Source organism: Phaseolus vulgaris, chromosome 1 (genome assembly GCF_000499845.2).
Source record: "Phaseolus vulgaris cultivar G19833 chromosome 1, P. vulgaris v2.0, whole genome shotgun sequence".
NCBI lineage: Eukaryota > Viridiplantae > Streptophyta > Magnoliopsida > Fabales > Fabaceae > Phaseolus > Phaseolus vulgaris.
The window spans coordinates 5,961,872-5,988,223 of record NC_023759.2 but is presented as its reverse complement, the minus strand read 5'-3'; the positions used below and the strand labels follow the sequence as shown (position 1 = coordinate 5,988,223).

General features: G+C 35.1%; 1 protein-coding gene and 1 pseudogene across 1 annotated transcript; both read right to left on the bottom strand.

The window, feature by feature from the left end:
• Positions 1-691: 691 nt before the first annotated feature.
• Positions 692-2,913, bottom strand: LOC137813352 (uncharacterized). Its single transcript, XM_068615536.1, has 4 exons — positions 2,595-2,913; positions 2,089-2,393; positions 1,622-1,832; positions 692-1,384 (listed from the first exon to the last, which is right to left on the bottom strand). Exons 1-4 carry the CDS (start codon positions 2,850-2,852, stop codon positions 863-865), a joined length of 1,296 nt encoding a protein of 431 aa, XP_068471637.1. The 5' UTR covers positions 2,853-2,913; the 3' UTR covers positions 692-862.
• A 20,377-nt stretch (positions 2,914-23,290) lies between these two features.
• Positions 23,291-25,492, bottom strand: LOC137813353 (uncharacterized; annotated as a pseudogene).
• Positions 25,493-26,352: the final 860 nt, after the last annotated feature.

Below are 26,352 nucleotides of genomic sequence, written 5' to 3'. Positions count from 1 at the left end.
ATTAAATTGGGACTGAAATGTACTTGTGAGTGGGATTATGAATGCTGGGTAATATAGAAGTAGAAATACTTTTTAAGGTTGGACCGCCAGGAGTTGATGCCATAATTAATTTGATAGAATAATTTGAAAAGGTTTGCATTAATTAATAACTTGTCATATTGAAGTAAACCTTATATTTAGTAATTCTTTTTACCCTCTGCAAGAACACCATTTTCTATTAAACAATAGTTTTTAAAAAAAATATATTTTACCATGAAATGGTGATTCCCATTGTTCATTTGAACATAGTTTTTACGAGTGATTGTCTGAATTGTTGAATTCTCACATTGAGTATTGGAATTTGTAATTTGCATTTTGAGATATATTAGTAGGTTCTAAGGCAAGGATTGTGGTATAAGGACAAGAGAAATACTCAATGATTGTCCCCATTAATTGGAGATCCATAAGAGGATATTGTGTATTCACAATAAGTTATTTCCCGGTCTAGGGTCTAGGACAGAAGTTAAATCGATATATGGTTTTGGTCACTTGTGTGAAATAAGCAACTCCTAGAAGAGTTGGAATTTTGTGGATTTTGACCAGATGAATTTTTAGTGTAATATTCAGTCAATCCTTTGTATGTGTAATTCAATTTTTTATGAGAGAACTAAACACATAAATATCGATTATCTTTTTTGTTAAAGAGGAGCGGTTTTCCAAGGAACTTAGTATTGTATTATTAGCTCCAACAACCAACTTGCATACAATCTTAGAAAGTCTCTAAAAGAACACTGAATCTTATCACCTCCAAATTTAAGTGTACCTATACTTGTATGGACGGTAAGTAATGCATCCGTTGCTAATGCAGTAATAAAACACAATGCTACAAGCAACCAGATGGTATTAACCCAAGTGATGAAGGCACATCATTAAAAAATGGTGTGTTCCTCACAAGAAGCTCCTGATGATCCTCTGGCCTAATCAACTTTGGGTCAAAAGGGTCTCTATCAGGTAGAACCAGCCCTTGTTTCAAGCGACCTAGACGCCTTGCATGGAGAACTTGCTTGGAGGTGACTGGTAGCCTAATGAACTGATACTCTTCTAAAGCTGATTCAAGCTTTTGTGCTCCCCACTTCTCCAAGCATTTGCCCAACACAGCTGCATCTAATATGGACATGTTTGTGCTTCTAACACAGTGAGGAGTGGTGGGGTGAGCTGCATCGCCTACCAATACCACATTGTCCCAAAAGATCTTCTCTAAGGGATCACTATCATATATGAAATTCAAGAAAGGTTCCCTTGTTTCTTTTATGACCTTTACGAATTCAGGAATCAAAACTTTTTCTGCTTCTTGCTGCATCTTTTGGATCATGTCACTGTTTACCTTCATTGTCACTGATGTACCCTGAAAAGTGGTAAGTTTTGGCCCCAAATATCAACTTACAATCAGCACAAGATAACGTGGCAACAACTGGAAGCATGAATACACTCTAGTTTGAGATCATAGTAGAGACAATGCTAGAAAGTTTATAGACCTTACTAGGAATATGTTTTGAGGGGAAGAATGACAGGAAAATCATTTCAGGATTATTATGAATCCGGGTATTAATATTGTTAATATAAGGATGAGGAACAAAGTTACCTTAACTTCAGGCTCAGGCTGATTCACAAACCAAACCCAATTGAGTCTTTTGTTTTGCAGCTCATACAGCACAGTGTGTGTTCCTGAGGCCATGTCAAAGTACAAGCATTTTCCTAGATCAGGGTATGCCTTTCTGATACCAGTGATGGTTTCTGAATTCTCAATTTTCGAAAAATCAAGAACCCCTCTCCATGCACAATAGCCTGAATATCTGTAAAAGATACAAGATATTCATATTACAACTCGTACAACAATTTATACACAGTTCTTTGTGACCACCATCATATATTTATTATATCTCATTCTTCTCTCACTTTTTCTCTCTATTAGTTGTAAATCTGTGGTATAATTTACTGTACTAATGTCTTTTATCTTTCCAGATTGAAGGATAGAGGAAAATAACTGTTAGCTCCATTTTAAAATACAAATGACAGCAAAAGTCTTATCCCATTGGTTTGAATACTAACCTTAGTTTAAAATCTGGGAGATATTTCTGGCGGATGGAAGAGAGACAACCATCTGCTGCAACAAGCAAATCCCCTACTATCTCTACAACCTTACCAGTTTCTAGAACCTCAGCCTTTACTATGACAGAACCCTTACCATCTACAACATGGAAAGAGAGAAAAAGATGACCCCACAAAAATATATCTGATGGCAGTGCAGTGTACAGAAGGCCATGAAGATCTGCCCAATGTGCTGCTCTGAAGTTGAAACTCTCATCTCTTGTCAATGCACAGTGGACCTTCTTCTCACTATCAGTTACATGGTTCTGCTCAGGTAAAAACAATAGAACAGTAGTAATAAGTTTTTATATTTTGCAAATAAAACTAAGTTTGTATTAGGAGAATCATACACCAAGATGAAAAGGATCCCCTTTTATCGGTATATCCTTGGAAATATTCCTTAGTGAAGTATTACCAAATCAGTACTCATAATTAAAGAGAAAAGATGAAAAGAAAAAGGGTGGGACCTGATCAATGGTGAGAGGGATAGTGGTGTTGTGTAGGAGTTGTTGTTGCTTTGAGTGTGGAAGCCATGATTGAATGATTTGTTGGGAGAAAGAGTTGAGTCCAAGGCCAGCACCAGTGGGGCTTCCAGTTGGAGAAGAGGGTGTTTTCTCAAGCACAAGAACATCCCAACCAGCTAAGGTAAGAGCATGTGCACATGAGATACCTGCTATGCTACCTCCCACTATCACTGCTTTTCCTCTTTTTCCTTCACCATCCATTTTTTCTCTCTTACTCTCTCTTCTTCAGGCACCAAATTAATATAAATCACATAAGCTACACATATAATAATACTTCACACGTGCAATTTATTGGAATTCGTTAAAAAATATATTTATTATATCAATCTGATTTCATAAAAATAGAAAGATTTAAAATAATAACAAATAGTATTTATAATATATACTATTATAAAATTTTAAAATAATAATGTAGGATATTATTATTTTAAGCATTTGGTAACATAGAAATTATGATTTAACACTGAAGAAATATTTATTTTAGTTTCCAATAAATCTCATCAGATAATTCATAAATAAATTATAATAATAATAATTAAAAAAAGATACAATAAAACAATTAAATATTATAAAAGTATTTTATGCAAAAGCTTTAAAACCAAATTTATTATTTATTAAATTGAAATATTAAAACACTATTCTGTTAAATAAATTAAATAAATTTGTGGACAAATTTAACCATTTAGTAATTCAGCAAATTATGATTTAAGACTCCAGGAAATATTTGAGTTTCTAATAAATCCCAGCATACAATTAGTAAATAAATAAATAAATAATAACAATAATAATTTAGATTAAAGTTCATTCAATTCAAAAACTATTGTGAAAAGTAGTTGTTGATTAAATAATTTTCAAAAATACAATATTATTTTGTAAAAAAATATTAATGTTATCCATAAATCTTTATGGAGATTACATTCAAGTATTTTTTCGGATTCTTCATAATTCTCTTTTAGTTCTAACACTTCTTAGTACTTTCATGATATCAAAATAAACCAATACATTTACTGCACTTAAAAATATAATTGATTTTAAATGATGTTTAACCATAATAGTTTAGTTTACCTATAGTATGTATTAAAAATCAGTGACGTAGTTTGACTTTCTCTTTGGAACTAATTTACTATCTTGTGAAACTGCCTTAGTTCCAAACTAAAAGTTAATTTTGTATGGGTGATGAGGAGCTCTATAACACTGATCATTTGAAGTAACACTAAAAGATCGGATATAATATACATTATTCTCAATAATTTTCTTTAGAATTGGTAAATTAGATCATTGTGATTGAAGCATGAATTGTATGACCCTTGCATGAATATTTGAAAGTATTTAAAGAAGGGTCTTAAATTATTCAAAGAAGTGTAATACTTATATGAAGTAAACAAATAATGAGATATTACCACTTTTTTTTTATGACCAACTCCATTGAAAATGAAACTTCTGTAGTGAGATCTGTCATGAACTACAACCGCATGAACTACAATCGAATAACTCCATATATGAGATTCCAATTTCTTTTTCAGGAGTGACTTTATTTATGGATTGAATTTGCTTTTTTTTTTATCAAGAGTGACATATTGAATTTTTTTTTTCATTCAAAACCAAATGAATGAACCCATATATATCACTACAAGAAAATCATGAAATAAAAATCAATTTTTAGAAACTAAAATAATTAGTTGCATTAGTAACTAAATTAGGGACTATTTTAAAAACTAAAAAAAAATTGGTTTCTAAATTAGTTTCTATTATTGTTAAATAGTTTCTAAATTGTTATCTAATTAGCAACCCTAAACCCTAAACCCTAAACCCTAAACCCTAAACCCTAAACCCTAAACCCTAAACCCTAAACCCTAAACACCAAATCGAAAAACATTGGTTGCTAATTAGATAACAATTTAGAAACTATTTAACAATAATAGAAACTAACTTAGAAATCAATTTTTTTTTTAATTTCTAAAATGGTCTCTAATTTAGTTATTATTGCAACTAATTGTTTTATCTTTAAAAATTGGTTTCTATTTCATGATTTTCTCGTAATATATTCATTAAAATATTAAAGAAATTCAAGAAACAAAAGAAATAATTAATTAGTAAACAGTGGCTTAATCTAAAATATTTTACTGGAAATAGATAAAACTTAATCAAACTTCAGAATCAGTGAGGTAATGTACCAAAAAAAAAAAAGATTAACTCCAACCTTTAAAGTGAAAATCAAAATAAAAACCAAGGAAAATCATACTAGAATCGTAAGGAATCTTTGATGAGGACAAAAGATCTTCATTTACGATTTAATTGGTATTTTAAATTTCAATTTTAAAATATTGGAACATTAGGAAAAAGATTTAACTGATTTGGTGTGCATGGAGAAAGATCTTATGATCAATATCCTCCCACATGCATTGTGCTGCTATTGTTACTCTTCCGCCATCACTTCTTCTTCCGCTGTCACTTACACCTTTATTCTTCATCACATGCTACATTCATAGAGAGAAAGAAGTGATTAAGGGTGGATCAACCTTATAAAAAAAATACATAATTCATCGTTTAACATAACACTTCAAACAAAACAGGCAAAAACATTTCAACACTTCACACTAAGAACCTAAAAACTTAAAAAGTATCAAATAATCAAAGGTTTCAAACACCAACTGGAAAAGTGAAAAAGAAAACCGAAGAGAGAAAGGTTTTCTGAAATTCATTTCATGTGTTTTGGAAAAATTGTTCTGAAAAATTTGTTTTGAAAAGTTCCTTCTGGAGTATATTGTATATTAATGGAAAGCTTGTTTCGAAAAGCTCGTTCCAAAATCTATTTCATTTGTTCTCAAAAGCTTGTTCTGAAAAACCTATTTTGAATGTCAGAAATTTTGTTCTTGAAACCATTTTCCAGAAACTCGAAAAAACTTGTTCTGAAAGATTTTTGGAGCAGGATATATGAAGTCACTTTTACAAAAGGTAAAATATATTTTCAAAATTATGGGACTGCAATTAGAAATTGTGAGGATAGGAAGAAAAAGCCTATTAATATCTCATGCATAGGCAACATGTCCATAGCCATACATGCAATAAAGTTATTTAGTAAAAAGATTGAATATTCATATAAGAAAAATGTTTGGGTTTATGGTTCAAAATTTGTTCAAAACTAAGAAAAACTAATACTTAAGTAATTATCATCAACCTTTTTCATATAAAAGTTAATTTTTATGACTTTAAGATTTCTTTTACTTGTTACCCTTGAGAGATGTCAAGCAAAATTGGTGAGAAGTACAACATCAATAAATACAAATACAGTATCAGTTTAAATTTTGTTAAAATTCTAAAGTTGTTGAATGTATCATAATAAGATTGAGATTACGTAATATAGACATTTTTTTTTTCAAAAGTGTTATAATTTTGTAGGTGAGTATAAGCTCAATAATATGCAACTATATTTTAGTTTTGCCTTTGAAAGAAGTATTGTTATAATAGTATAAAAAAATAAAAAAATAACCATTTTTTTATCAACAAAAAATGAATAAATAAATATGAGGTATTTCAGGAATACCTTAATCCGTATACAAAAGACTTCCCTAAGAAGTTCACCTTCTTACCTCCATACCCAACGAAAAAACGTTAAAAGAGCCTATCCTACAAGACATAACTACCAAACATAGTCCCACGTCTAAAAAAAGTCCTCCTACAAGTTTTTGACAGACTTCATGCAAACTAGTGGTTCAAAGCACCAATTAGAGTAGGAGAAACAAACCCCATGTGCCTTGGACTTTATCCAAGACCAAGTTTTCAGTTGAGCTAGATAAAAAATCTCATTATGATCTATCCTTACACCTCTAAAAATTCTTTTGTTCTTGTTTTTCCATAATTCTTCTACAACTGCTATCCACACACAACTCCAAATCAAATTAACACTATCTTTGGCTCCACTCACCTTGAAGTTAGCAAAGTGCTTTTTAGGCTCCTGGTGATCCGTCACTGCCAACCCCATCCACTCATAGCACTTAGCCCACACAAGCCAAGCAACTCTGCACGTACTGAAGAGGTGAAATGTGTTTTCCTCTTCCTCCCCACACATGTAGCATATGATATTTGTCACGCAAACTCCCCTTCTAGCCAAATTCACCTTAGACACTATTTTGTCTTCCAAAACCCTCCATGTTGTGAGATGGGATGATGGTTGTGTCTTTATCCTCCAGAAACTCTGAAACAGATCCTTCTCATTCACCTGAGCATCTTCCTTAAGAATATCGTATGCAAATTTGGCTGTGTACACTGTTGTTGCGTAATCTTTCCACACCCAACAATCATCTTTATCTACCCCTACCCTCTTCTCTCTCAAAAGTTGCATCATTTGTTGTTCTTGAACATTTTCCCATTCGAACAAATTTCTTCTCCACTCAATCTTCCATGATCATTCTGAATTTTCAGACCTCACCCATCCTTGGAAAATGAATGCTTCCATATAAACAACAATGGAGAAAAGCCTCGAAAAATTGTCCTTGAGCGTCATATTATCCACCCATCTATCCTCCCATAACCTAATCTCCCTCTCATTCCCAACTTTCCATGTACAATTATCCTCAAACTCATCTTTCCATCCTTTAAAAGACCATACATCCTATAAGTTTTTCCTCCACAGGAAATCTGATCTACCTTTTCTTTGGTCCCGAAGACTCTACTGTTAGAATATATGGCCTTAAACGAGAGGGGGGTGAATTGTTTAAGAAAGATTTTAGTAAACTTTTAAGCTTAGAATGAAAAATACTTTAAGAAAACCTTGATTAAGAATTCAGTTTTTCAAAACATAAAGCAAAAGCACAATACTGGAAAAACAATCGGTTGTTTTACCGAAACAATCGGTTGTTTATACAAGTTATTAATTGACAAAACTGAATTTAAAGAGATAGGGATAGAGAAATTGTACACAGTTGTTTATACTGGTTCACTCCAAATCCAGAGCTACATCCAGTCTTCTCAGAAACACTGAGGATATCCACTGAGCAATCACCACTTGATCACTTACACAACAACCAAGAGAATGACCTTGAACACCTCAAGAAACACACTCTCCTTGGCCAACACTAAGATTGCTGATCTTGAACACCTCAAGAACACACAACCAATCTCAGCAAACACAGAAACGAAATTGTTCAACAGAGTACAAGGATTACACTTGTTACAGAAGATAATCTGAAATCAATACAAGCAGAATCCTATTCCAACACTTTGATTAATCACAAATTCTTAGCAATCTCAGCACTTTGAAAAAAACTCTCTTAGAAAAACTTTGTCAAAGATTCTTTTTTTGTTAAATATGTTTTTCTGAATTTATTCAAAGATGTAGTTTATTATCAAATCTTAACAAACTCTTAAATTGCATTAAAAGATTGGTCAAAGCATTTAATGACTGGAGCGTAAGCAGTTAAAACATTTAAAGCTCAGTCAAAGAAAATAGTTTTTCTGTTATGGTCCCAAAACAAACAATCGGTTGTTTCCTCGAATCAATCGGTTGTTTTGGTACTTAACAGTTCAACCATTCAAAACAGTTTTCAATCTTTTTCTCAAAACACCTAAGTATAAACAATCGATTGTTTCGACAAAACAATCGGTTGTTTTAACTTAGTTTGAAAACATTTTACTTTCACAAAGATTGAGAATGCTAATGCTTTAGATTTAATCACAGGGTGGATTACAACATATAAACTACCCCAGAACAAAGCTTAAACCAGCACAACAACATCAAGCATAGCAGAGGCTTCAACATCCTTCAAAGGATTTGTATTCTTCAAAACATTGAACACCACTTGGTTCAACAATCTCCCCCTATTTGATGAAGCAAATCCCTGGTGCTTGTGTTTGATCTAATTAAATCTGAAGTAGTTGCTGCAGAAAAAACATTTATACTATCCAAAGCTTCTTACAGCAACAAGTCAGTTTATTACTCTTTTAAAGCATGAAACATAATAAACAACCGGTTGATTACACAAAACAATCGGTTGTTTCTATCAGCAGCAGCAGAAAACACTTTCATATCAGAGATTTTAACATTTTATGCAGTATCAGACAAAGATATACAAGAACCAATAAATTCTCCCCCTATTTGTCTTCACAAATAGACTTTAGCATGTATCAAAAACAGATTTGGGAGAGATTATTAAGATCAAGAATGCCTAACTCATTTCTTAAGAAGAAAAACCTCTCTTTTGGTAAAGGCTTTGTGAAAATGTCAGCTAACTGCAGTTTGGTCTCCACAAACTTCACTTCACAGTTCCCATTTTGTACATGATCCCTGATGAAATGATGTCTTATCTCAATATGTTTGGTCCTTGAGTGCTGAATCTGATTTTTGGTAAGATTGATGGCACTTGTGTTATCACACATCAAGGGAACCTTGCTGATTTGTAAACCAAAATCTGCAAGTTGTTGCTTGAGCCATAGAATCTGTGCACAACAGCTACCAGCAGCTATATATTCAGCCTCAGCAGTAGAGAGAGCAACACATGCTTGCTTCTTGCTATGCCATGATATTAGGCTTGAGCCAAGAAGGTGACAAGTGCCACTTGTGCTCTTTCTATCTAGCTTGCAACCTGCAAAGTCAGAATCTGAATAACCAATTAAATGTATTGGAGAGTGAGAAGGATACCATAATCCTACAGATGATGTTCCTTTGAGATATTTCAGAATTCTTTTTGCTTGATATCTTGCACATAGACACACCGCAAACATGATGTCCGACCTACTAGCTGTTAGATATAGCAAAGATCCAATCAAACCTTTGTATTTTGTTTGATCTACACTCTTTCCAGCAGCATCAGCATCCATGTAACAGCCTGATGGCATTGGAGTGCTTGCTTCTTTGCAATTCTCCATTTCAAATTTCTTGAGAATCTCCTTGCAATACTTTGATTGACTTAAGAAGATCCCATCCTTTGTTTGCTTAACCTGCAATCCAAGAAAGAAAGATAGTTCTCCCATCATAGACATTTCAAACTCATCTTTCATTACAACCACAAATTCTTCACACAATCTATCTTGTGTAGCACCAAAGATGATATTATTCAACATAGATTTGCACAAGAATTATTTCTGCATTTGACTTCTTGATGAAGAGAGTCTTGTCTACCATTCCTCTTTCATAACCATGAGATAGCAGAAAGTTGCTAAGTCTCTCATACCACTGCCTTGGAGCTTGTTTCAGTCCATACAAAGCTTTCTTCAACTTGAAGACATGGTTGGGATACTTGTGATCTTCAAAGCCCGGTGGTTGATCTACATAGACTTCCTCATTGATGTAGCCATTCAAGAAGGCACTCTTTACATCCATTTGGAAGAGTTTAAAACCACTTATACATGCAAAGGCCAGCAACAACCTCACAGCCTCCAATCTAGCAACAGGAGCAAAGGTTTCACCATAGCCTATGCCCTCTTCTTGATTGTAGCCTTTGGCAACTAGCCTTGCTTTGTTCCTTGTGATCACACCATCCTCATCTAGCTTGTTCCTGAAAACCCATTTTGAACCAATAATATTCATTTCATTAGTTTTAGGGACAAGAAACCATACCTCATTCCTTTCAAACTGATTTAGCTCTTCATACATAGCTTCAACCCACTTCTCATCCTTGAGAGCTTCCTCAATTGACTTTGGTTCAATTTGAGAGACAAAAGCTGTGTGTCTGCAGAAGTTTGGGATGGAACTACGTGTGGAGACACCTTCCTTTATCTGCCCTATGATGTTATCCACTGACAGATCTCTAGGAATCCTCCACTCTTTGGGCAGCTCACTCTGTTGCAGAATTTCAATCGGTTGTTTCTGCGAATCAACCGGTTGTTTTTCTGCACAGATTTCCAGCTTCTCCAAACTGATGCTCTGTTCATCTTCCTCAGCACTGGTCTTTGGGATCTGACTGATTCTGCGGTCTACCTCATCAAAGACAACGTGAACTGATTCTTCTATAGTCATCAAACTCTTGTTGTAGACTCTATATGCATGACTTGTGAGTGAATAACCAATGAATATACCAAGGTCGGCTTTCTCATCAAACTTTCCCAAGCTTTCTTTTCCATTGTTGAGAACGAAACAGCTGCAGCCAAAGACTTTGAGGTGACTGATGTTGGGCTTCCTTCCATTGAAAAGTTCATATGGAGTTTTCTTCAAAATGGGCCTTATAAGCACCCTATTCATCACATAATAAGAGGTGCTCACTACATCTGCCCAAAAATACTTAGGAAGTGATGATTCACTAAGCATTGTTCTTGCAAGCTCTTCAAGAGACCTGTTCTTCCTCTCTACAACTCCATTTTGTTGTGGTGTTCTTGGTGCAGAGAAATTGTGCAGAATTCCCAACTTCTCACAGAATTTGCCAAACTTCTCATTCTGAAATTCTCCTCCATGATCACTCCTTATAGAACCTATGTTGCTGCTCTTTGTGTTTTGTAGTCTTCTTGCTAGCTTTTTGAATGCAGCAAAGGCATCACTCTTTGATTCCAAGAACAAAGTCCAAGTGTACCTAGAGAAATCATCAACAATAACAAGAGCATAATAATTTCCACCAAGACTCATAGTTCTAGAGGGTCCAAAGCGATCCATGTGAAGAAGTTCAAGAGGTCTCAAAGAAGAGACAACATTTTTGGTTTTAAAAGAACTTTTCACTTGTTTCCCTTTTTGGCATGCTTCACAAATGTGATCCCTCTCAAACTTGAGTTTTGGCAGCCCAATCACAAGATCCTTTGATATTAGCTTGTTCAAATGATTCATGTGAATATGAGCAATTCTTCTATGCCAAAGCCAAGATTCATCTTGCTTGGATAGAAGACATCTAATTGAACATGGTGAAGAGATATCTAGAAGATACACATTGTTAACTCTCTTACCTACCAACATTACCTCTTTGGTGTTGGGTAGACAGATTTCACATGTGTTTGACTTGAACATCACTTGATATCCCTTGTCACAAAGTTGGCTAATGCTCAGCAGATTATGCTTTAGGCCTTCAACAAAGAGCACATCATGAATCACCAAGATGCTCTCATCTCCTATGGATCCTCTCCCAAGAATTCTTCCTTTGTTGTTGTCTCCATAGGTGACATGACCCTCTTGCTTAAAGGATATTCTCAGGAACTTTGATTTGTCCCCTGTCATATGCTTGGAGCATCCACTGTCTACCAAAATTGCTTGCTCTCCTCCAAGATTTCCTACAAAAGAGATTTTCAAGTACAAAGATTTGGTCCCCTTATGAATGTGGGTCCATCTGGTTTATACTTATCAAATAAAGCTTTATTTCCCTTAGGAATCCACTTCATAAGCCCTTTAGGAACAACATGTTTTCTGATTTTACAGAACATCACAGAATGACCTCTTTTCATGCAATAGAAGCATGTAACAATCGGTTGTTTCGATGGTCCAATCGATTGTTTTTCTGGCATTTTCGAAAATGATTTTGAAAATCTATCTTGTTTGTTTTGTGGATTAAAACCCAATCCAGATTTTCCAAAAACACAATTTTGAGATGCTAGCACACTCTCAAAGTTGGATTGGCCTTTAGAAAGCTTATCCACTGTTTTAACAAGATAGTGGACCTTCTTTTCAAGATTTTCGCAATTTTCACAAACTAGAGTATCACACTTGCAAGAGGAGTTTTTGTAAATGATTTCCAGATTTTCAAAATCCATTTTTGAATGTTCTAAATCCTCTTCCAATGTTTTTACTCTGTTTTCTAGCCAGCTGTTCTTTTCTTTTAACCGATTGTTCAAGAGAGCCAATCGGTTGGCTTCTTCATGCGTTTCTTGAAAGGCTTGAAACAATTGACCATAATTTTCAGAATTTGAAGAGTTTGATGAACTTACACTACTTGAGTCATCCTCCTTTCTGGCAATGAAGCAAAGATTGAGGCTTTTCTTATTTTGCCTTCTTTTCCTTCTTGCTTGACTTTTTGTCATTGCTTCCTTTGGTTCATGAGCAGCCTTGAGTGTCTCCCACATTTCCTTAGCAGCTTTGCACTTTGATATCTTGAAAAATTCATTAGTATCTAGTGCAGAAGTTATAATGTTTTGAGCAGACCGATCAAGCTGGGCCATCTTACATTCATCATTTGTCCATTTGGACAAAGGTTTTGCAATGAAAGAATTATCCTTTTTGAACTTTGGAATGTAAGGACCATTCTCAATTGAATCCCAAATTCTTTGAGATTCAATAAAGATTTTCATTCTTGCTTCCCAAAACTTATAATTCAATCCACAGAATAAAGGAGGTTTGTAGATTGAAGCACCTTCCTCAAAAGATAGTTTTCCAGCCATAGAAAAGATTTTTGATCAACTTGAATAACTTTCAAGAACCAAGCTCTGATACCAATTGTTAGAATATATGACCTTAAACGAGAGGGGGGTGAATTGTTTAAGAAAGATTTTAGTAAACTTTTAAGTTTAGAATGAAAAATACTTCAAGAAAACCTTGATTAAGAATTCAGTTTTTCAAAACATAAAGCAAAAGCACAATACTGGAAAAACAATCGGTTGTTTTACCGAAACAATCGGTTGTTTATACAAGTTATTAAATGACAAAACTGAATTTAAATAGATTGGGATAGAGAAATTGTACACAGTTGTTTATACTGGTTCACTCCAAATCCAGAGCTACATCCAGTCTTCTCAGAAACACTGAGGATATCCACTGAGCAATCACCACTTGATCATTTACACAACAACCAAGAGAATGACCTTGAACACCTCAAGAAACACACTCTCCTTGGCCAACACTAAGATTGCTAATCTTGAACCCCTCAAGAACACACAATCAATCTCAGCAAACACAGAAACGAAATTGTTCAACAAAGTACAAGGATTACACTTGTTACAGAAGATAATCTGAAATCAATACAAGCAAAATCCTATTCCAACACTTTGATTAATCACAAACTCTTAGCAATCTCAGCACTTTGAAAAAAACTCTCTTAGAAAAACTTTGTCAAAGATTCTTTTTTTGTTAAATCTGTTTTTCTAAATTTATTCAAAGATGTAGTTTGTTATCAAATCTTAACAAACTCTTAAATTGCATTAAAAGATTGGTCAAAGCATTTAATGACTGGAGCGTAAGCAGTTAAAACATTTAAAGCTCAGTCAAAGAAAACAATTTTTCTGTTATGGTCCCAAAACAAACAATCGGTTGTTTCCTCGAATCAATCGGTTGTTTTGGTACTTAACAGTTCAACCATTCAAAACAGTTTTTAATCTTTTTCTCAAAACACCTAAGTATAAACAATCGGTTGTTTCGACAAAACAATCGGTTGTTTTAACTTAGTTTGAAAATATTTTACTTTCACAAAGATTGAGAATGCTAATGCTTTAGATTTAATCACAGGGTGGATTAAAACATATAAACTACCCCAGAACAAAGCTTAAACCAGCACAGCAACATCAAGCATAGCAGAGGCTTCAACATCCTTCAAAGGATTTGGATTCTTCAAAACATTGAACACCACTTGGTTCAACACCTACCACCCTTTTTACATAGAATCCAACACTTCTTTCCACAAGCCCTTCTCTTCATGCCTGTAACGCCAAAGTCACTTTCCTAGCAGAGTCGTGTTGAACCGTCGAATGTCAAACATTCCTAACCCCCTTTCTTCCCTTGGATGACACACCTTTTTCCACGAGACCCAAACAATTTTGCTTCCTTCCGAATCTCATCCCCACAAGAAATTCTTTTGCAACTTCACTAACTCCTTCACCACTATTGTCGACATTTTATGTTAAAAAAGATGACTTTAAACTAGAGGGGGTTGAATTGTTTAAAGGGGTTTTTGCAAACTTTTCAAAGCTAGAATGAACTTATTTCAGAAACCAATTGATTCAGCAATTTAGTTAGCCAAAACAGCAAGCAAAACATTGATATCAAGAAAAACAATCGGTTGTTTATACCAGCAAACAACAAACAAACTGAAATTAAAGAGTTAGGGATAGAAAGATTGTACACAGATGTTTATACTGGTTCACTCCAACTAGAGCTACATCCAGTCTTCTCAGAAACACTAAGGATATCCACTGAGCAATCACCACTTGATCACTTACACCACAACCAAGAGAATGACCTTGAACACCTCAAGAAACACACTTTCCTTGGCCAACACTAAGATTGCTGATCTTGAACACCTCAAGAACACACAACCAATCTCAGCAACACACACAAACGAATTGTTCAGCAGTTTACAAAGATTACACTTGTTACAGATGGAAATCTGAAATCAATACAAGTAGAATCCCTATTCAGCACCTTGATCAATCTCTCAACTCTTTAGCAATCTCAGAATACTTTGAAAAACTCTTCTATGAAAACTTTGTTTCAAGATTCTTAATATATCAAAACTGTTTTTCAGAATATATCTAAGAATATAGTTTGTTATCAAATCTTAACAAACTCTTAATTGCATTTAAAATAGATTGGTCAAAGCATTTAATGACTAGAGCGTATTCAGTTAAAACATTTAAAGCTCAGTCAAAGAAAACAGTTCTTCTGTTATGGTTTTAAAACAAACAATCGATTGTTTCCTCGAATCAATCGGTTGTTTTGTTACTTAACAAAAAACACCATTCAAAAATAGTTTTCAAACTTTCTCAAAACATCTAAGTGTAAACAATCGGTTGTTTCGACAAAACAATCGGTTGTTTCAACTTAGTTTGAAAATCATTTTGCTTTGTTAAAATTGAGATGCTAATTGCTTTGAGATTTAATCTAAGTGTTGATTACAACATTGAACTACCCCAGAACAAGGCTAAAGCCAGCACAGCAGCAACAAGCAAAGCAGAGGCTTCATCATCCTTCAAAGGATTTGGATTCTTCAAAACATTGAACACCACAAGGTTCAACATTTTAAACATGAACATGTAAAACAAGGAAAGTGCAGATAACACAGATTTAGTCAGACAGGGTTGTCTTGCCATAGATATAAATTTACCTTTCCATCTGCCTAATATGTTTCTCACTCTTTCCACCATCCCTTCCTAGAACCTACCTCTTTTTTGGCATCCACCTACAAACACGCCCAGATATTTGAACGGTGTGTTCATTGTTTCACAGTTCAAAATAGCCGCAAAATACTGAGTCAGACAATAGCTACAACCCACTCCTCCAACACTACTCTTCTGGAAATTAACCTTTAAACTTGAGGGAAGTTCAAAGCAGTCCAGAATCACCTTGATGACAAACACGCTTTGTGCTTTCGCTTTGCAGAAGAACAATGTATCGTTCGTATACTGAAGCATGTTAACCTTGATACCCCTTCCCTCGATCTCCACACTTTCTAATAAGTCTTTCTCAACTACCTTCCTTATGACCCCAGTTAACCCTTCTGCCACAATAATGAAGAGAAACGGTGTTAGAAGGTATCCTTGTCTCAACCCCTTTTTTGGCTTAAACTCCTGAGTGAGGCTTCCATTCACTAACACCGATACAAAAGCATACTCGAGACATGCTTTTATCCATCCAACCCATTTCCCACAGAAGCCTAACCTTTCCATCATGTAGTACACAAAATCCCAAATTAATGAGTCATAAGCTTTTTCATAATCAACCTTGAAGAAAACATAACTACTTTTCCTCCTCTTTACCTCTTCCAAAACGTTATTAGTTACTAGAACACCGTCCATAAGTCACCTGCCCTTCAGGAATGCAGACTGCCTTCCATCAATGACCTTTCGTAGCACTTTCTTCAACTTCATAGACAGGATTTGTGCCACAATCTTATACAGACAACAGATCAAAGAAATTGGTCTGAAATCATTCAAATGTTGTAGATTGTCAACTTTAGGGATCTAGGAAATAAACGAAGCATTTGACCCCCTTGGCCACTTTCTGTCCTCCTCAAAATTATGAACAACTCTTAGAATGTTTTCCTTCATCTCTTTCCAGCAGAACTTTATAAAGTCGAAATTAAAACCGTCGAGACCCAAGCTTTTATCGCTATCGCAACTCCACATGACATGCTTTGCTTCCTCTTCAGTTATCCTTCCTACCAGCATCACATTATCTTCTTCTGTGATCTTGTTGAACTCTGCATTATCTAGCCTAACCCGTTGACAATCTTCTCCCTTAAACCTTTCTTTGAAGAAGTCTCAAACCTTTTCCTTCATAGCACCTTGATCTTCAAACCACTGACCCTCTTCTTTATTCCCTCCGAGACCATTCCTTATTCTTCTCCATTTAATAACCGAATAGAAGTATTTCAAGTTCAAATCCCCTTGCTTCAACCACCTGAAACGAGCCTTCTGTTGTAATAATGCTTCTTGGTTGAGACTGTTTCTTCTCTAATACGCTAATAACCATTTTCTCTCCTCCCTTCCTACCTCATCCAACTCGCTCTCATCATCCTTTGTATCTAGCTCCTGTAATCTCTTATGAATCTCCTCCCCTTACTGGAAAACATTACCAAAAACCTCTCTGTTCCAGACTTTTAAATCTGCTTTCAACATTTTCAACTTCTCTTTAAAGATGAAAATCCCGCTTCCTTGCACCTTATAACTTCCTCATCTGTCACAGATAAAAGCCTTTAACCTATTATCTTTTTACCAAATGTCCAAGCTTCTAAATGGTTTTGCACCGCAATTCTTGATTTTTGTTTTTAACACTAAGGCACAATGATCAGACACTAACCTGTCTAGAACATAGTACCTACTATCGGGCCACTTATCCAACCATTCCCTTGACACATACATATTAACAATGGTAATCTGAATAGCCTCTCCTATCCTCCATTGCCCCTCAATAATATTGTAATTACTCTCATTAGTAATGCTGCTTGGACGAAAGAAATTTCTCCTCCACATCATAATCACCCCTCCTGCACCATTATCATTTCCGTTCTGAGCCCACTCGACTTCGTTTATGCCCCACATTTTAAAAATCTCTTCCTTACCCAACTCCTACCACTTTGCTCCTGAATACATATAAAATTTGCCTGTTCTTTCTGAATCAAATCGCCCAAATATTTTATTTTAATGCTTCCCCCCACTCACCTTATATTCATACTAATTAGCTTCATCATCAGACAAACTATTCTCCACCCTATTTGTACTCCCCTTATTAACCGTTGATTTTTGCCTCATCTCCATTGCTTGTAAACAATCAATAACGACTTCCTCCTCCCCCGAGTAAGAATGCCCCACCTCTTTTCCAGTTTTCCAAACTCTAACAACTTTAGAGTGCTCGTTATTCATCCAAAACATCCTGTTATAGTTCTTAGCAGCACTATCAGATAAACTATTACTGAGACACTGAGTATCTAACCTTAGATCCCACAGATTGGATGTTGAAATCTTCACAGGTATGAGACCCAACAAGCTTTTCCTCCTCGGTTGTGTGCTAAACATCTCATCTCCTTCGTTGCATTTGCTCACGGCGTTACATGGAGAAGAGGTCACTCTGCAATTATCACCGGCAACCGTTTTGTCGTCTTCCTTCTCCTCCATGACCGCGCCTCCCCTACTGCACACAATTTCCACCAGGCCTTCATCAAATAACATCAAAGGAGATCATAGGTTTTTCCCTGAATAGCGTCGCTCCGTGCGCCCAGACGCACGTCGTTTCACTTTGTCGGCGTCGTCCGCACACCCTCACCATGACCCCGTGGCGGAACCTTCATCTTCATGGATCTCTATCACCGAAAGAAGCCTCACTTTTCCATGCGACTGCATGCCTGAGAACTGCTCCCCGGGAATGTCGTGCCACCATTCCCAATCGTCGTTAATGGCATTGCACTGGACCTCTGAAAAACATTTACTTGTTGCACCCCCTACTTGTTCATTTTCCACATCCTCTGGATCCTGGTCCATAAAAACGCTAAACTCATACCCTTCCCTCCTTTGGGCAACTGGCCCATTAGTAATTAGGTCACACTCCTCACTAGCCGTTGCACACTTATTAGCCACGTTGCCCTTTTTCTTTTCTAACATACCATTTTCATAGAAGTTGTCCTCTCCCCCTTTATTCATGCAATCATCTTGTTCCACCAATTTAGGAAACCTCTCTCTGCACTTAGACAGCCTGCCCCCATTCGAGTTTATGTTGCACGCGTCGCTCCCTTGAATCTACGTCCCTCCCTTGATGCAATGCCTCCTCCGCCAGACCTCTCACCAAAACATCTTCACTACCAAACACACCACCTTCCAGTTGGCCACCATAATCGAACCCCTCTGACTCAAAGAACTCCTCGCCGAGCTTCTTCTCCAACCCCACATCCGAGAACTCATCTTCCATCTCCCTCCTCTGATGTTGGTACCAACAAGACGTATTTACAACTTCCTCTTCAAAGGCAACCTAACATTCAACGTTGTTAAACCATATGTTCTTCATCAAACGTGAATCTCCACCCACTGGAACTCTCACTTTCAGCCTTGCAAACTCAAGCACCTTCTGTTGTAACGTTGCAACATCAACTTCTATTAGAGCCCCTACGAGGGTAGCAACTTGTTTGAAGCAATTTTTGTTCCAAAATTTTAAAGGTATTCCCCTACATCTGACCCAAACCACCTTGTCCTCCACAACAAAACTGTTGTCCCACGGCACAACAGAGTCAAAAAATTCTGCAAACGTCTCCTTATTATCCTCAATAGATTTTTGTAGAGCTTCATCTGATTCTCCCGATAACAACACGTATAGTCCCCCTAAATATCTCATTCTATTAAAATTATACCCCTCCATGAGAAAGCTCTGCCTCACTATCTATAATTTCTCCACATCCGCCACCCTTCCTATAAAGCATTTTTGTAGCCATTTACCACAATCCTCTTTTACCCTTGTATGGATCCCACTCTGTACCACAACTCCTTGTGTCCTCTTTTGATTCTCCTTCCCAACTGCCTGAGCATACGTTAGTCTATGATCCTTCTGCCTCCATTCATATTTCAGTTGCATTGTTCTATGACTTTCGTTCCTCTCCTTTCTAGTCTCTTTATGCCTCCTGTATTTTTGGTTTATTGACTCGCAGCTAGGGGTGGCAATGCGGGTTGGCCCACCCCGTGGGCCTAAGGGCCAACCCGCATAATAAATATTTTTTTTAAAAATAATTTTTAAATAAATTTTTTGAATATTTTTATTTAGATACATTAGGTAAATGGTCTCATAATATTATTTTCATGAGACACGCATCGTAAGATGTTATTAAAAATTTCGGAATGCGAAATATGAGGTAACATGAAGAAAATACGGGGTGCAAAAAAAAAAAGTATACATTTTAAGTTATGCGGACAAACCCTCCCCGCCCCGCATTTGGCTCGCGCGGGCTGCGGGTTATGCGGGGTGGGTCTAAGCAAGCCAACGGGTTGAAATAAGCAACTTGCCCCGTGTTTTTTTTCAGCGGGCCGGCCTGACCAGCCCACCCCACTTTGCCACCCCTACTCACAGCTTCCAGGCCTCTATCCAGATGAGACTTAGCCTTCTTTCCAAGGCATCAACATCCAACTCCTCTTGAAACCTTACAAAACTGAATCTCTATTTTTTTATGTTTAGCCTTCTAGAATTGAAGACATCCTTTAACTTACTCTGCCTATGGAAAACCTTCCACATATCCCTCTCATCAAGGTCCATGGGAAAGTTAGAGAAGAAGAAGCTCACCTCCATAGTTTAACGATGAAAATTATCTTCTTTGGCTTCTACAGATCAAACTTGTTTTGCATGCTCATGGGCTTTCCTGCGTATATAATGCGAAGTGATATATACTCCTCAAATTCTTTTTGTTTTTCTATCTTCCTTACAAACCCAACACTCCCTCTTACGTGTTGAAGAAACCATATCACATCCCTCTTAATGGCATTTTTTGTCACATTATTTTGCAAGAACTTTATGTAAATTTCTATGTAATAAGTTGCATAGAGATATTTAACATTGACGAAGAATGCACTATTTCATACAAAAAGTTATGATACTACTTTTAAAAATATTAGGTTTTTAAGTATTTTTATACATTATTCAACTTTTTCATTTATATTTAATGTGTCTTGGATTTCTAATAACTATAATTCTACACTGTCCCAAAAAGATCTTATTAGGGTTCACCATCATACATGACAATTAAGGTTCCTTTGTTTCTTTCATGACATTGAACAACTCAAAGTTCAAACTTTTTGTGTTTATTGGAGTAATTTTAGGATCTTGTCACTCCTTACTTTCATAAAAGTTTAGTTCCCAAATGTAAGTATACAATCAACACTAGTTGGTTAACATAGTATCAGTTCCTCAAAGTAAAACAAAACATGTAAACGTTTTCTTGAAAGTATCTTTCACTAAAAGTTTCTATGAACATACAAATCAACATTAATATCAATTAAAACAATCTTCTTGTAGTTTGAGTGTCATGTATCACGCAATGGAAAAAACAAATAATTTACAATGAAGATTAAAAGAAAGTTTTGAAATGGAAATAAGATTAAAAGAAAATTGAAGAACATATAAAACATCGTTGATATAAATTTTGTGATTGAAAAAACAATTACAAAAAAATTAGTAGATACATTATGACCATTAGGTAAGTTTATGAGAATTGGCTTAATGTGATGATAAGAGATAAATTCAAATAAAAAAAAAATGCAAACATGATCAATTGCATTAGAGTCCAAAATTTTTTAGCATCTTTTACATTGTTCAAGGTGAAGATATTATCATTTGGAGAATGATCTCACATCTTGGGAGTAGAATTAGTATAGAAAGAGATTTAGTTGAGCACAATTCATGGGATTACTATTGACATTCTGTTTAAAGAGATAAGAAAAGATTTGATGTTTTTTTGGTGTAATACGTATATCTCCAGTTTCCAAACCCTTTTGACATCTTTCAGAATGAATTTTATCAGAAACAACAACATTATTAACCTGAGAAGACTTACCATTGTAGAACTTATTACCCAATGGATAGCCATGTTTCTTGTAACAAGATCCTATGATATGACCACTCCTCCCACAGTGCATATTTTTCTAGTATTATTGTTCTTATAGGAGTTATTATCTTGATTCAAAAACCCATTTTTTCGAAAACAGACATACTGGGTGTGACCATTTTTCCCACAAACGGTGTAAGTAATAGGAGCAACATTACAATTGGAATTTACATTAACATTTGTAATTAAAACATTACTAGCCATTTGGAACCACAAAAGAAAATATTTTTGTTATAGGAGGTATGCACTCTATAAGAAGCACATGAGACCTAATATTGTGATATTGCTCATTCAACCCACGAAGGAATTGCATAGCTTGATCCTCTCATTTTCTTTGACTGAAAATAGATGAATCAGAACAAGAACATTTGAATTGACAGGTACAATTAGGACCAGGTCAAAATTTTCAAGTTCATCCCAAATTATTCTATGTTCCACCTTGACTCAAAGAAGTAACTTCCGTTTGTAAATCAGAAATTCGAGGAAGGCACGAGAACAGAGAAGAGAAAAAGAAAACTCTTGTGTATTATTCTTATGTTTACTATTTTTGTCAGGTGGATTCTTGAACCAACAGGATCTTAAAGTCATTCATTTTCCATAAAGTGACGCTTTAAACCGAATTTGAGGATAGATCCTTTTGAAGGGAGGGAGCCTCATAGAGGATCATCCAAGCCACCATACACAAGAATAAAAGACAAATTAATTGTTTGTAACAATAATAGAATAAACCTGTATAAGATTTGTATTTTGATTTCTTTAGAGTATTTTATAGATGAAACAAACATACTCTATAAACCCTAACTTGTCACACAAGTAAGGGCTTCTAAAGCACCTTAGAAGAGTATACACAACCTCTTTAAGCCACACTCGTCATAGTTAAGTCTACTTAACTAGAGTTATGGTAGCTTAAAGAGCAAGCTACATTCATCTATAAATACTCCAAATTACTCTCACATACTTAGATTTGCAAATATTAAATGAATAATTCTGACCTTAAACACTCATTCTCTCCCAAGTCTCTCTTACTAGTGAGCCTATTAGGTATAGTGAACTTAGGAAAGGTTGACCTAACCTTTTTCCTCTTCATTGCACCTTCAATCTCACGAATCCTAGCACCTTCTCTTCACATCATTTTGTTGCCACTCTATTTCTTCCATCAAGAAAAAGCTTGGATTGCATGAAATAAGACTAATTTATAGTAATATATAAGTGAGTGCAACTTTACAAGCCGATTTTGTAAGTTTAAATTAGACTTAAAGTGTACTTAAAATCTTGAAAATTACATTGTTCTCTTCAAATGTTTTATCTTAATTCAATGTTAGTTTTTTTTCCACCATTTTCATCCTATAAAAATACAAATGTGCTAATATAATATTTGTAGTGTGATATTCAGTTATCCTTAGTATCTAATACAATTTTTCATGAGAAAACCACATAAATATTGATTTTTCATGAGAAACCATACACATAAATATCGATTATCCTTTTTGTCAAAGAGGAGCTGTTTTTCAAGGAACTTGGTATTGTATTATTAGCTCTGACAACCAACTTGCATACAACCTTAGAAAGTCTCTAAAAGGACCTATAATTTAGTTTATATACAATTTATATTTTCCATCTTGAGGTAAAATATTAAAATTGTGATTATTGTTTTATTGTACAGCTGTCATAAAGCTCCATTTGGTGTGTCTACCAAGTCTAAGGATTGAGTGTTATACACTGTGGCTATTCCTTGTAAAGTATAGTTCTTATTTTTCCTATATATATAAAATACATCAGCTGAAAGTCACTGAATTTTATCACCTCCAAATTCAAGTGTACCGATACTTGTATGGATGGTAAGTAATGCATCCATTGTCAATGCAGTAATAAAACACAAAGCTACAAGCAACCAGATGGTATTAAACCAAGTGATAAGGGCACGTCATTAAAAAATGGAGTGTTCCTCACTAGAAGCTCCTGATGATCCTCTGGCCTAACCAACTTTGGGTCAAAAGGTTCTCTATCAGGTAGAACCAGCCCTTGTTTCAAGCGACCTAGACGCCTTGCATGGAGAACTTGCTTGGAGGTGACTGGTAGCCTAATGAACTGATACTCTTCTAAAGCTGATTCAAGCTTTTGTGCTCCCCACTTCTCCAAGCATTTGCCCAACACAGCTGCATCTAATATGGACATGTTTGTGCTTCTAACACAGTGAGGAGTGGTGCATCGCCTACCAATACCACATTGTCCCAAAAGATCTTCTCCAAGGGATCACTATCATATATGAAATTCAAGAAAGGTTCCCTTGTTTCTTTTATGACCTTTGCCAATTCAGGAATCAAAACTTTTTCTGCTTCTTGCTGCATCTTTTGGATCATGTCACTGTTTACCTTCATTGTCACAGATGTCCCCTGAAAAGTGGGAAGTTTTGGCCCCAAATATCAACTTACAATCAGCACAAGATAACGTGCAACAACTGGAAGCATGAATACAGTCTAGTTTGAGATCATAGTAGAGATAATGCTAGAAAGTTTATAGACCTTATTAGGAATATGTTTTGAGGAGAAGAATGACAGAAAAATCATTTAAGGATTATTATCATTCTGGGTATTTAATATTGTAAGTATAAGGATGGGGAACAAAGTTACCTTAACTTCAGCCTCAGGCTGATTCACATACCAAATCCAATTGAGTCTTTTGTTTGGCAGCTCATACAGCCCAGTGTGTGTTCCTGAGGCCAAGTCAAAGTACAGGCATTTTCCTAGATCAGGGTATGCCTTTCTGATACCAGTGATGGTTTCTGAATTCTCAATTTTCGAAAAATCAAGAACCCCTCTCCATGCACAATAGCCTGAATATCTGTAAAAGATACAAGATCTTCTTGAAGGACCTTTTCCAGATGAAATGTGTTATTCATATTACAACTCGTGCAACAGTTTATACACAGTTCTTTGAGACCATCTCCCTCCATCATATAATTTATTATATCTCATTCTTCTCTCACTTTTTCTCTCTATTAGTTGTAAATTTGTGGTATAATTTATTGTACAAATATGATTTATCTTTCCAGATTGAAGGATAGAGGAAAATCAATGTTAGCTCCATTTTGAAATACAAATGACAAAAGTCTTATCCCATTGGGTTGAATACTAACCTTAGTTTAAAATCAGGGAGATATTTCTGGCGGATGGAAGAGAGACAACCATCTGCTGCAACAAGCAAATCCCCTGCTATCTCTACAACCTTACCAGTTTCTAGAACCTTAGCCTTTACTATGACAGAACCCTTACCATCTACAACATGGAAAGAGAGAAAAAGATGACCCCATAAAAATATATCTGATGGCAGTGCAGTGTACAGAAGGCCATGAAGATCTGCCCAATGTGCTGCTCTGAAGTTGAAACTCTCATCTCTTGTCAATGCACAGTGGACCTTCTTCTCACTATCAGTTACATGGTTCTGCTCGGGTAAAAACAATACAACAGTAGTAATAAGTTTTTATATTTTGCAAATAAAACTAAGTTTCTATTAGGAGAATCATACACCAAGATGAAAAGGATCCCCTTTTATCGGTATATCCTTGGAAATATTCCTTAGTGAAGTGTTACCAAATCAGTACTCATAATTAAAGAGAAAAAATGAAAGAAAAAGGGTGGGACCTGATCAATGGTGAGAGGGATAGTGGTGTTGTGTAGGAGTTGTTGTGAGTGTGGAAGCCATGATTGAATGATTTGTTGGGAGAAAGAGTTGAGTCCAAGGCCAGCACCAGTGGGGCTTCCAGTTGGAGAAGAGGGTGTTTTCTCAAGCACAAGAACATCCCAACCAGCTAAGGTAAGAGCATGTGCACATGAGATACCTGCTATGCTACCTCCCACTATCACTGCCTTTCCTCTTTTTCCTTCACCATCCATTTTTTCTTCTTCAAGCACCGAATTAATATCAATCACATAAGATACACATTTAATACTAGTACTTCACACGTGCAACTTATTGGAATTCTTTAAAAAGTATATTTATTATATCAATTTGATTTCATAAATATAGAAGGATTTAAAATAATAACAAATAATATGTATAATATACATATAATTTTACTATTATATAACTTTGGAATAAAAAATCACTATTCTATATATTGTAAAAAAATGGACAAAATTGAAACTTCAAAAATGAAGTTAGCATAAATAAAAATATGGAGAGCATAAAGATATAAACCCATAATTAAAACTTAATGAAAAATATTAGAATATGAAAGTATCATATCTTATTCATTTATTCTCTGATGATTTTATCGATTCCAATAAATTTTAACTAAGGCATGAGTAATATGATTATGTTAGTGGAAAGTTTATTATGTGCGTTTAATTTCTATGGGTCACCCTTTTTCATTATTTAACACATACTCTTCATATTCACTTGAGTTATTTCAGATATTTGTGATGTTACTCATCAGTCTATCTAATTTTTTATGCAAACCGTAAAAGTTGAAATTAAAAATATTTTAAAGGAAACAATGTATTCTATAACACATTATTTTTAACATATGTTGTTAGTAAAAAATTATTAATAATTATAAAATTATAAAAGAAATTCATTAAATAAGATGTTCAATTAAAAAAATCATTTTCAATAAATTTAAACTAAGATGACAATGATAAAGATTCTTTTGTCACCATTTTAATCCTATATAAGGACCAATGTGATAATATAATATTTTAAATCTCTAGGGGACTAATTTGACCTATTCCTTCAAGGAATAAATTAGTGACACTCTTTGGAGGAATCTTTGGAAGACTAACATAATGATT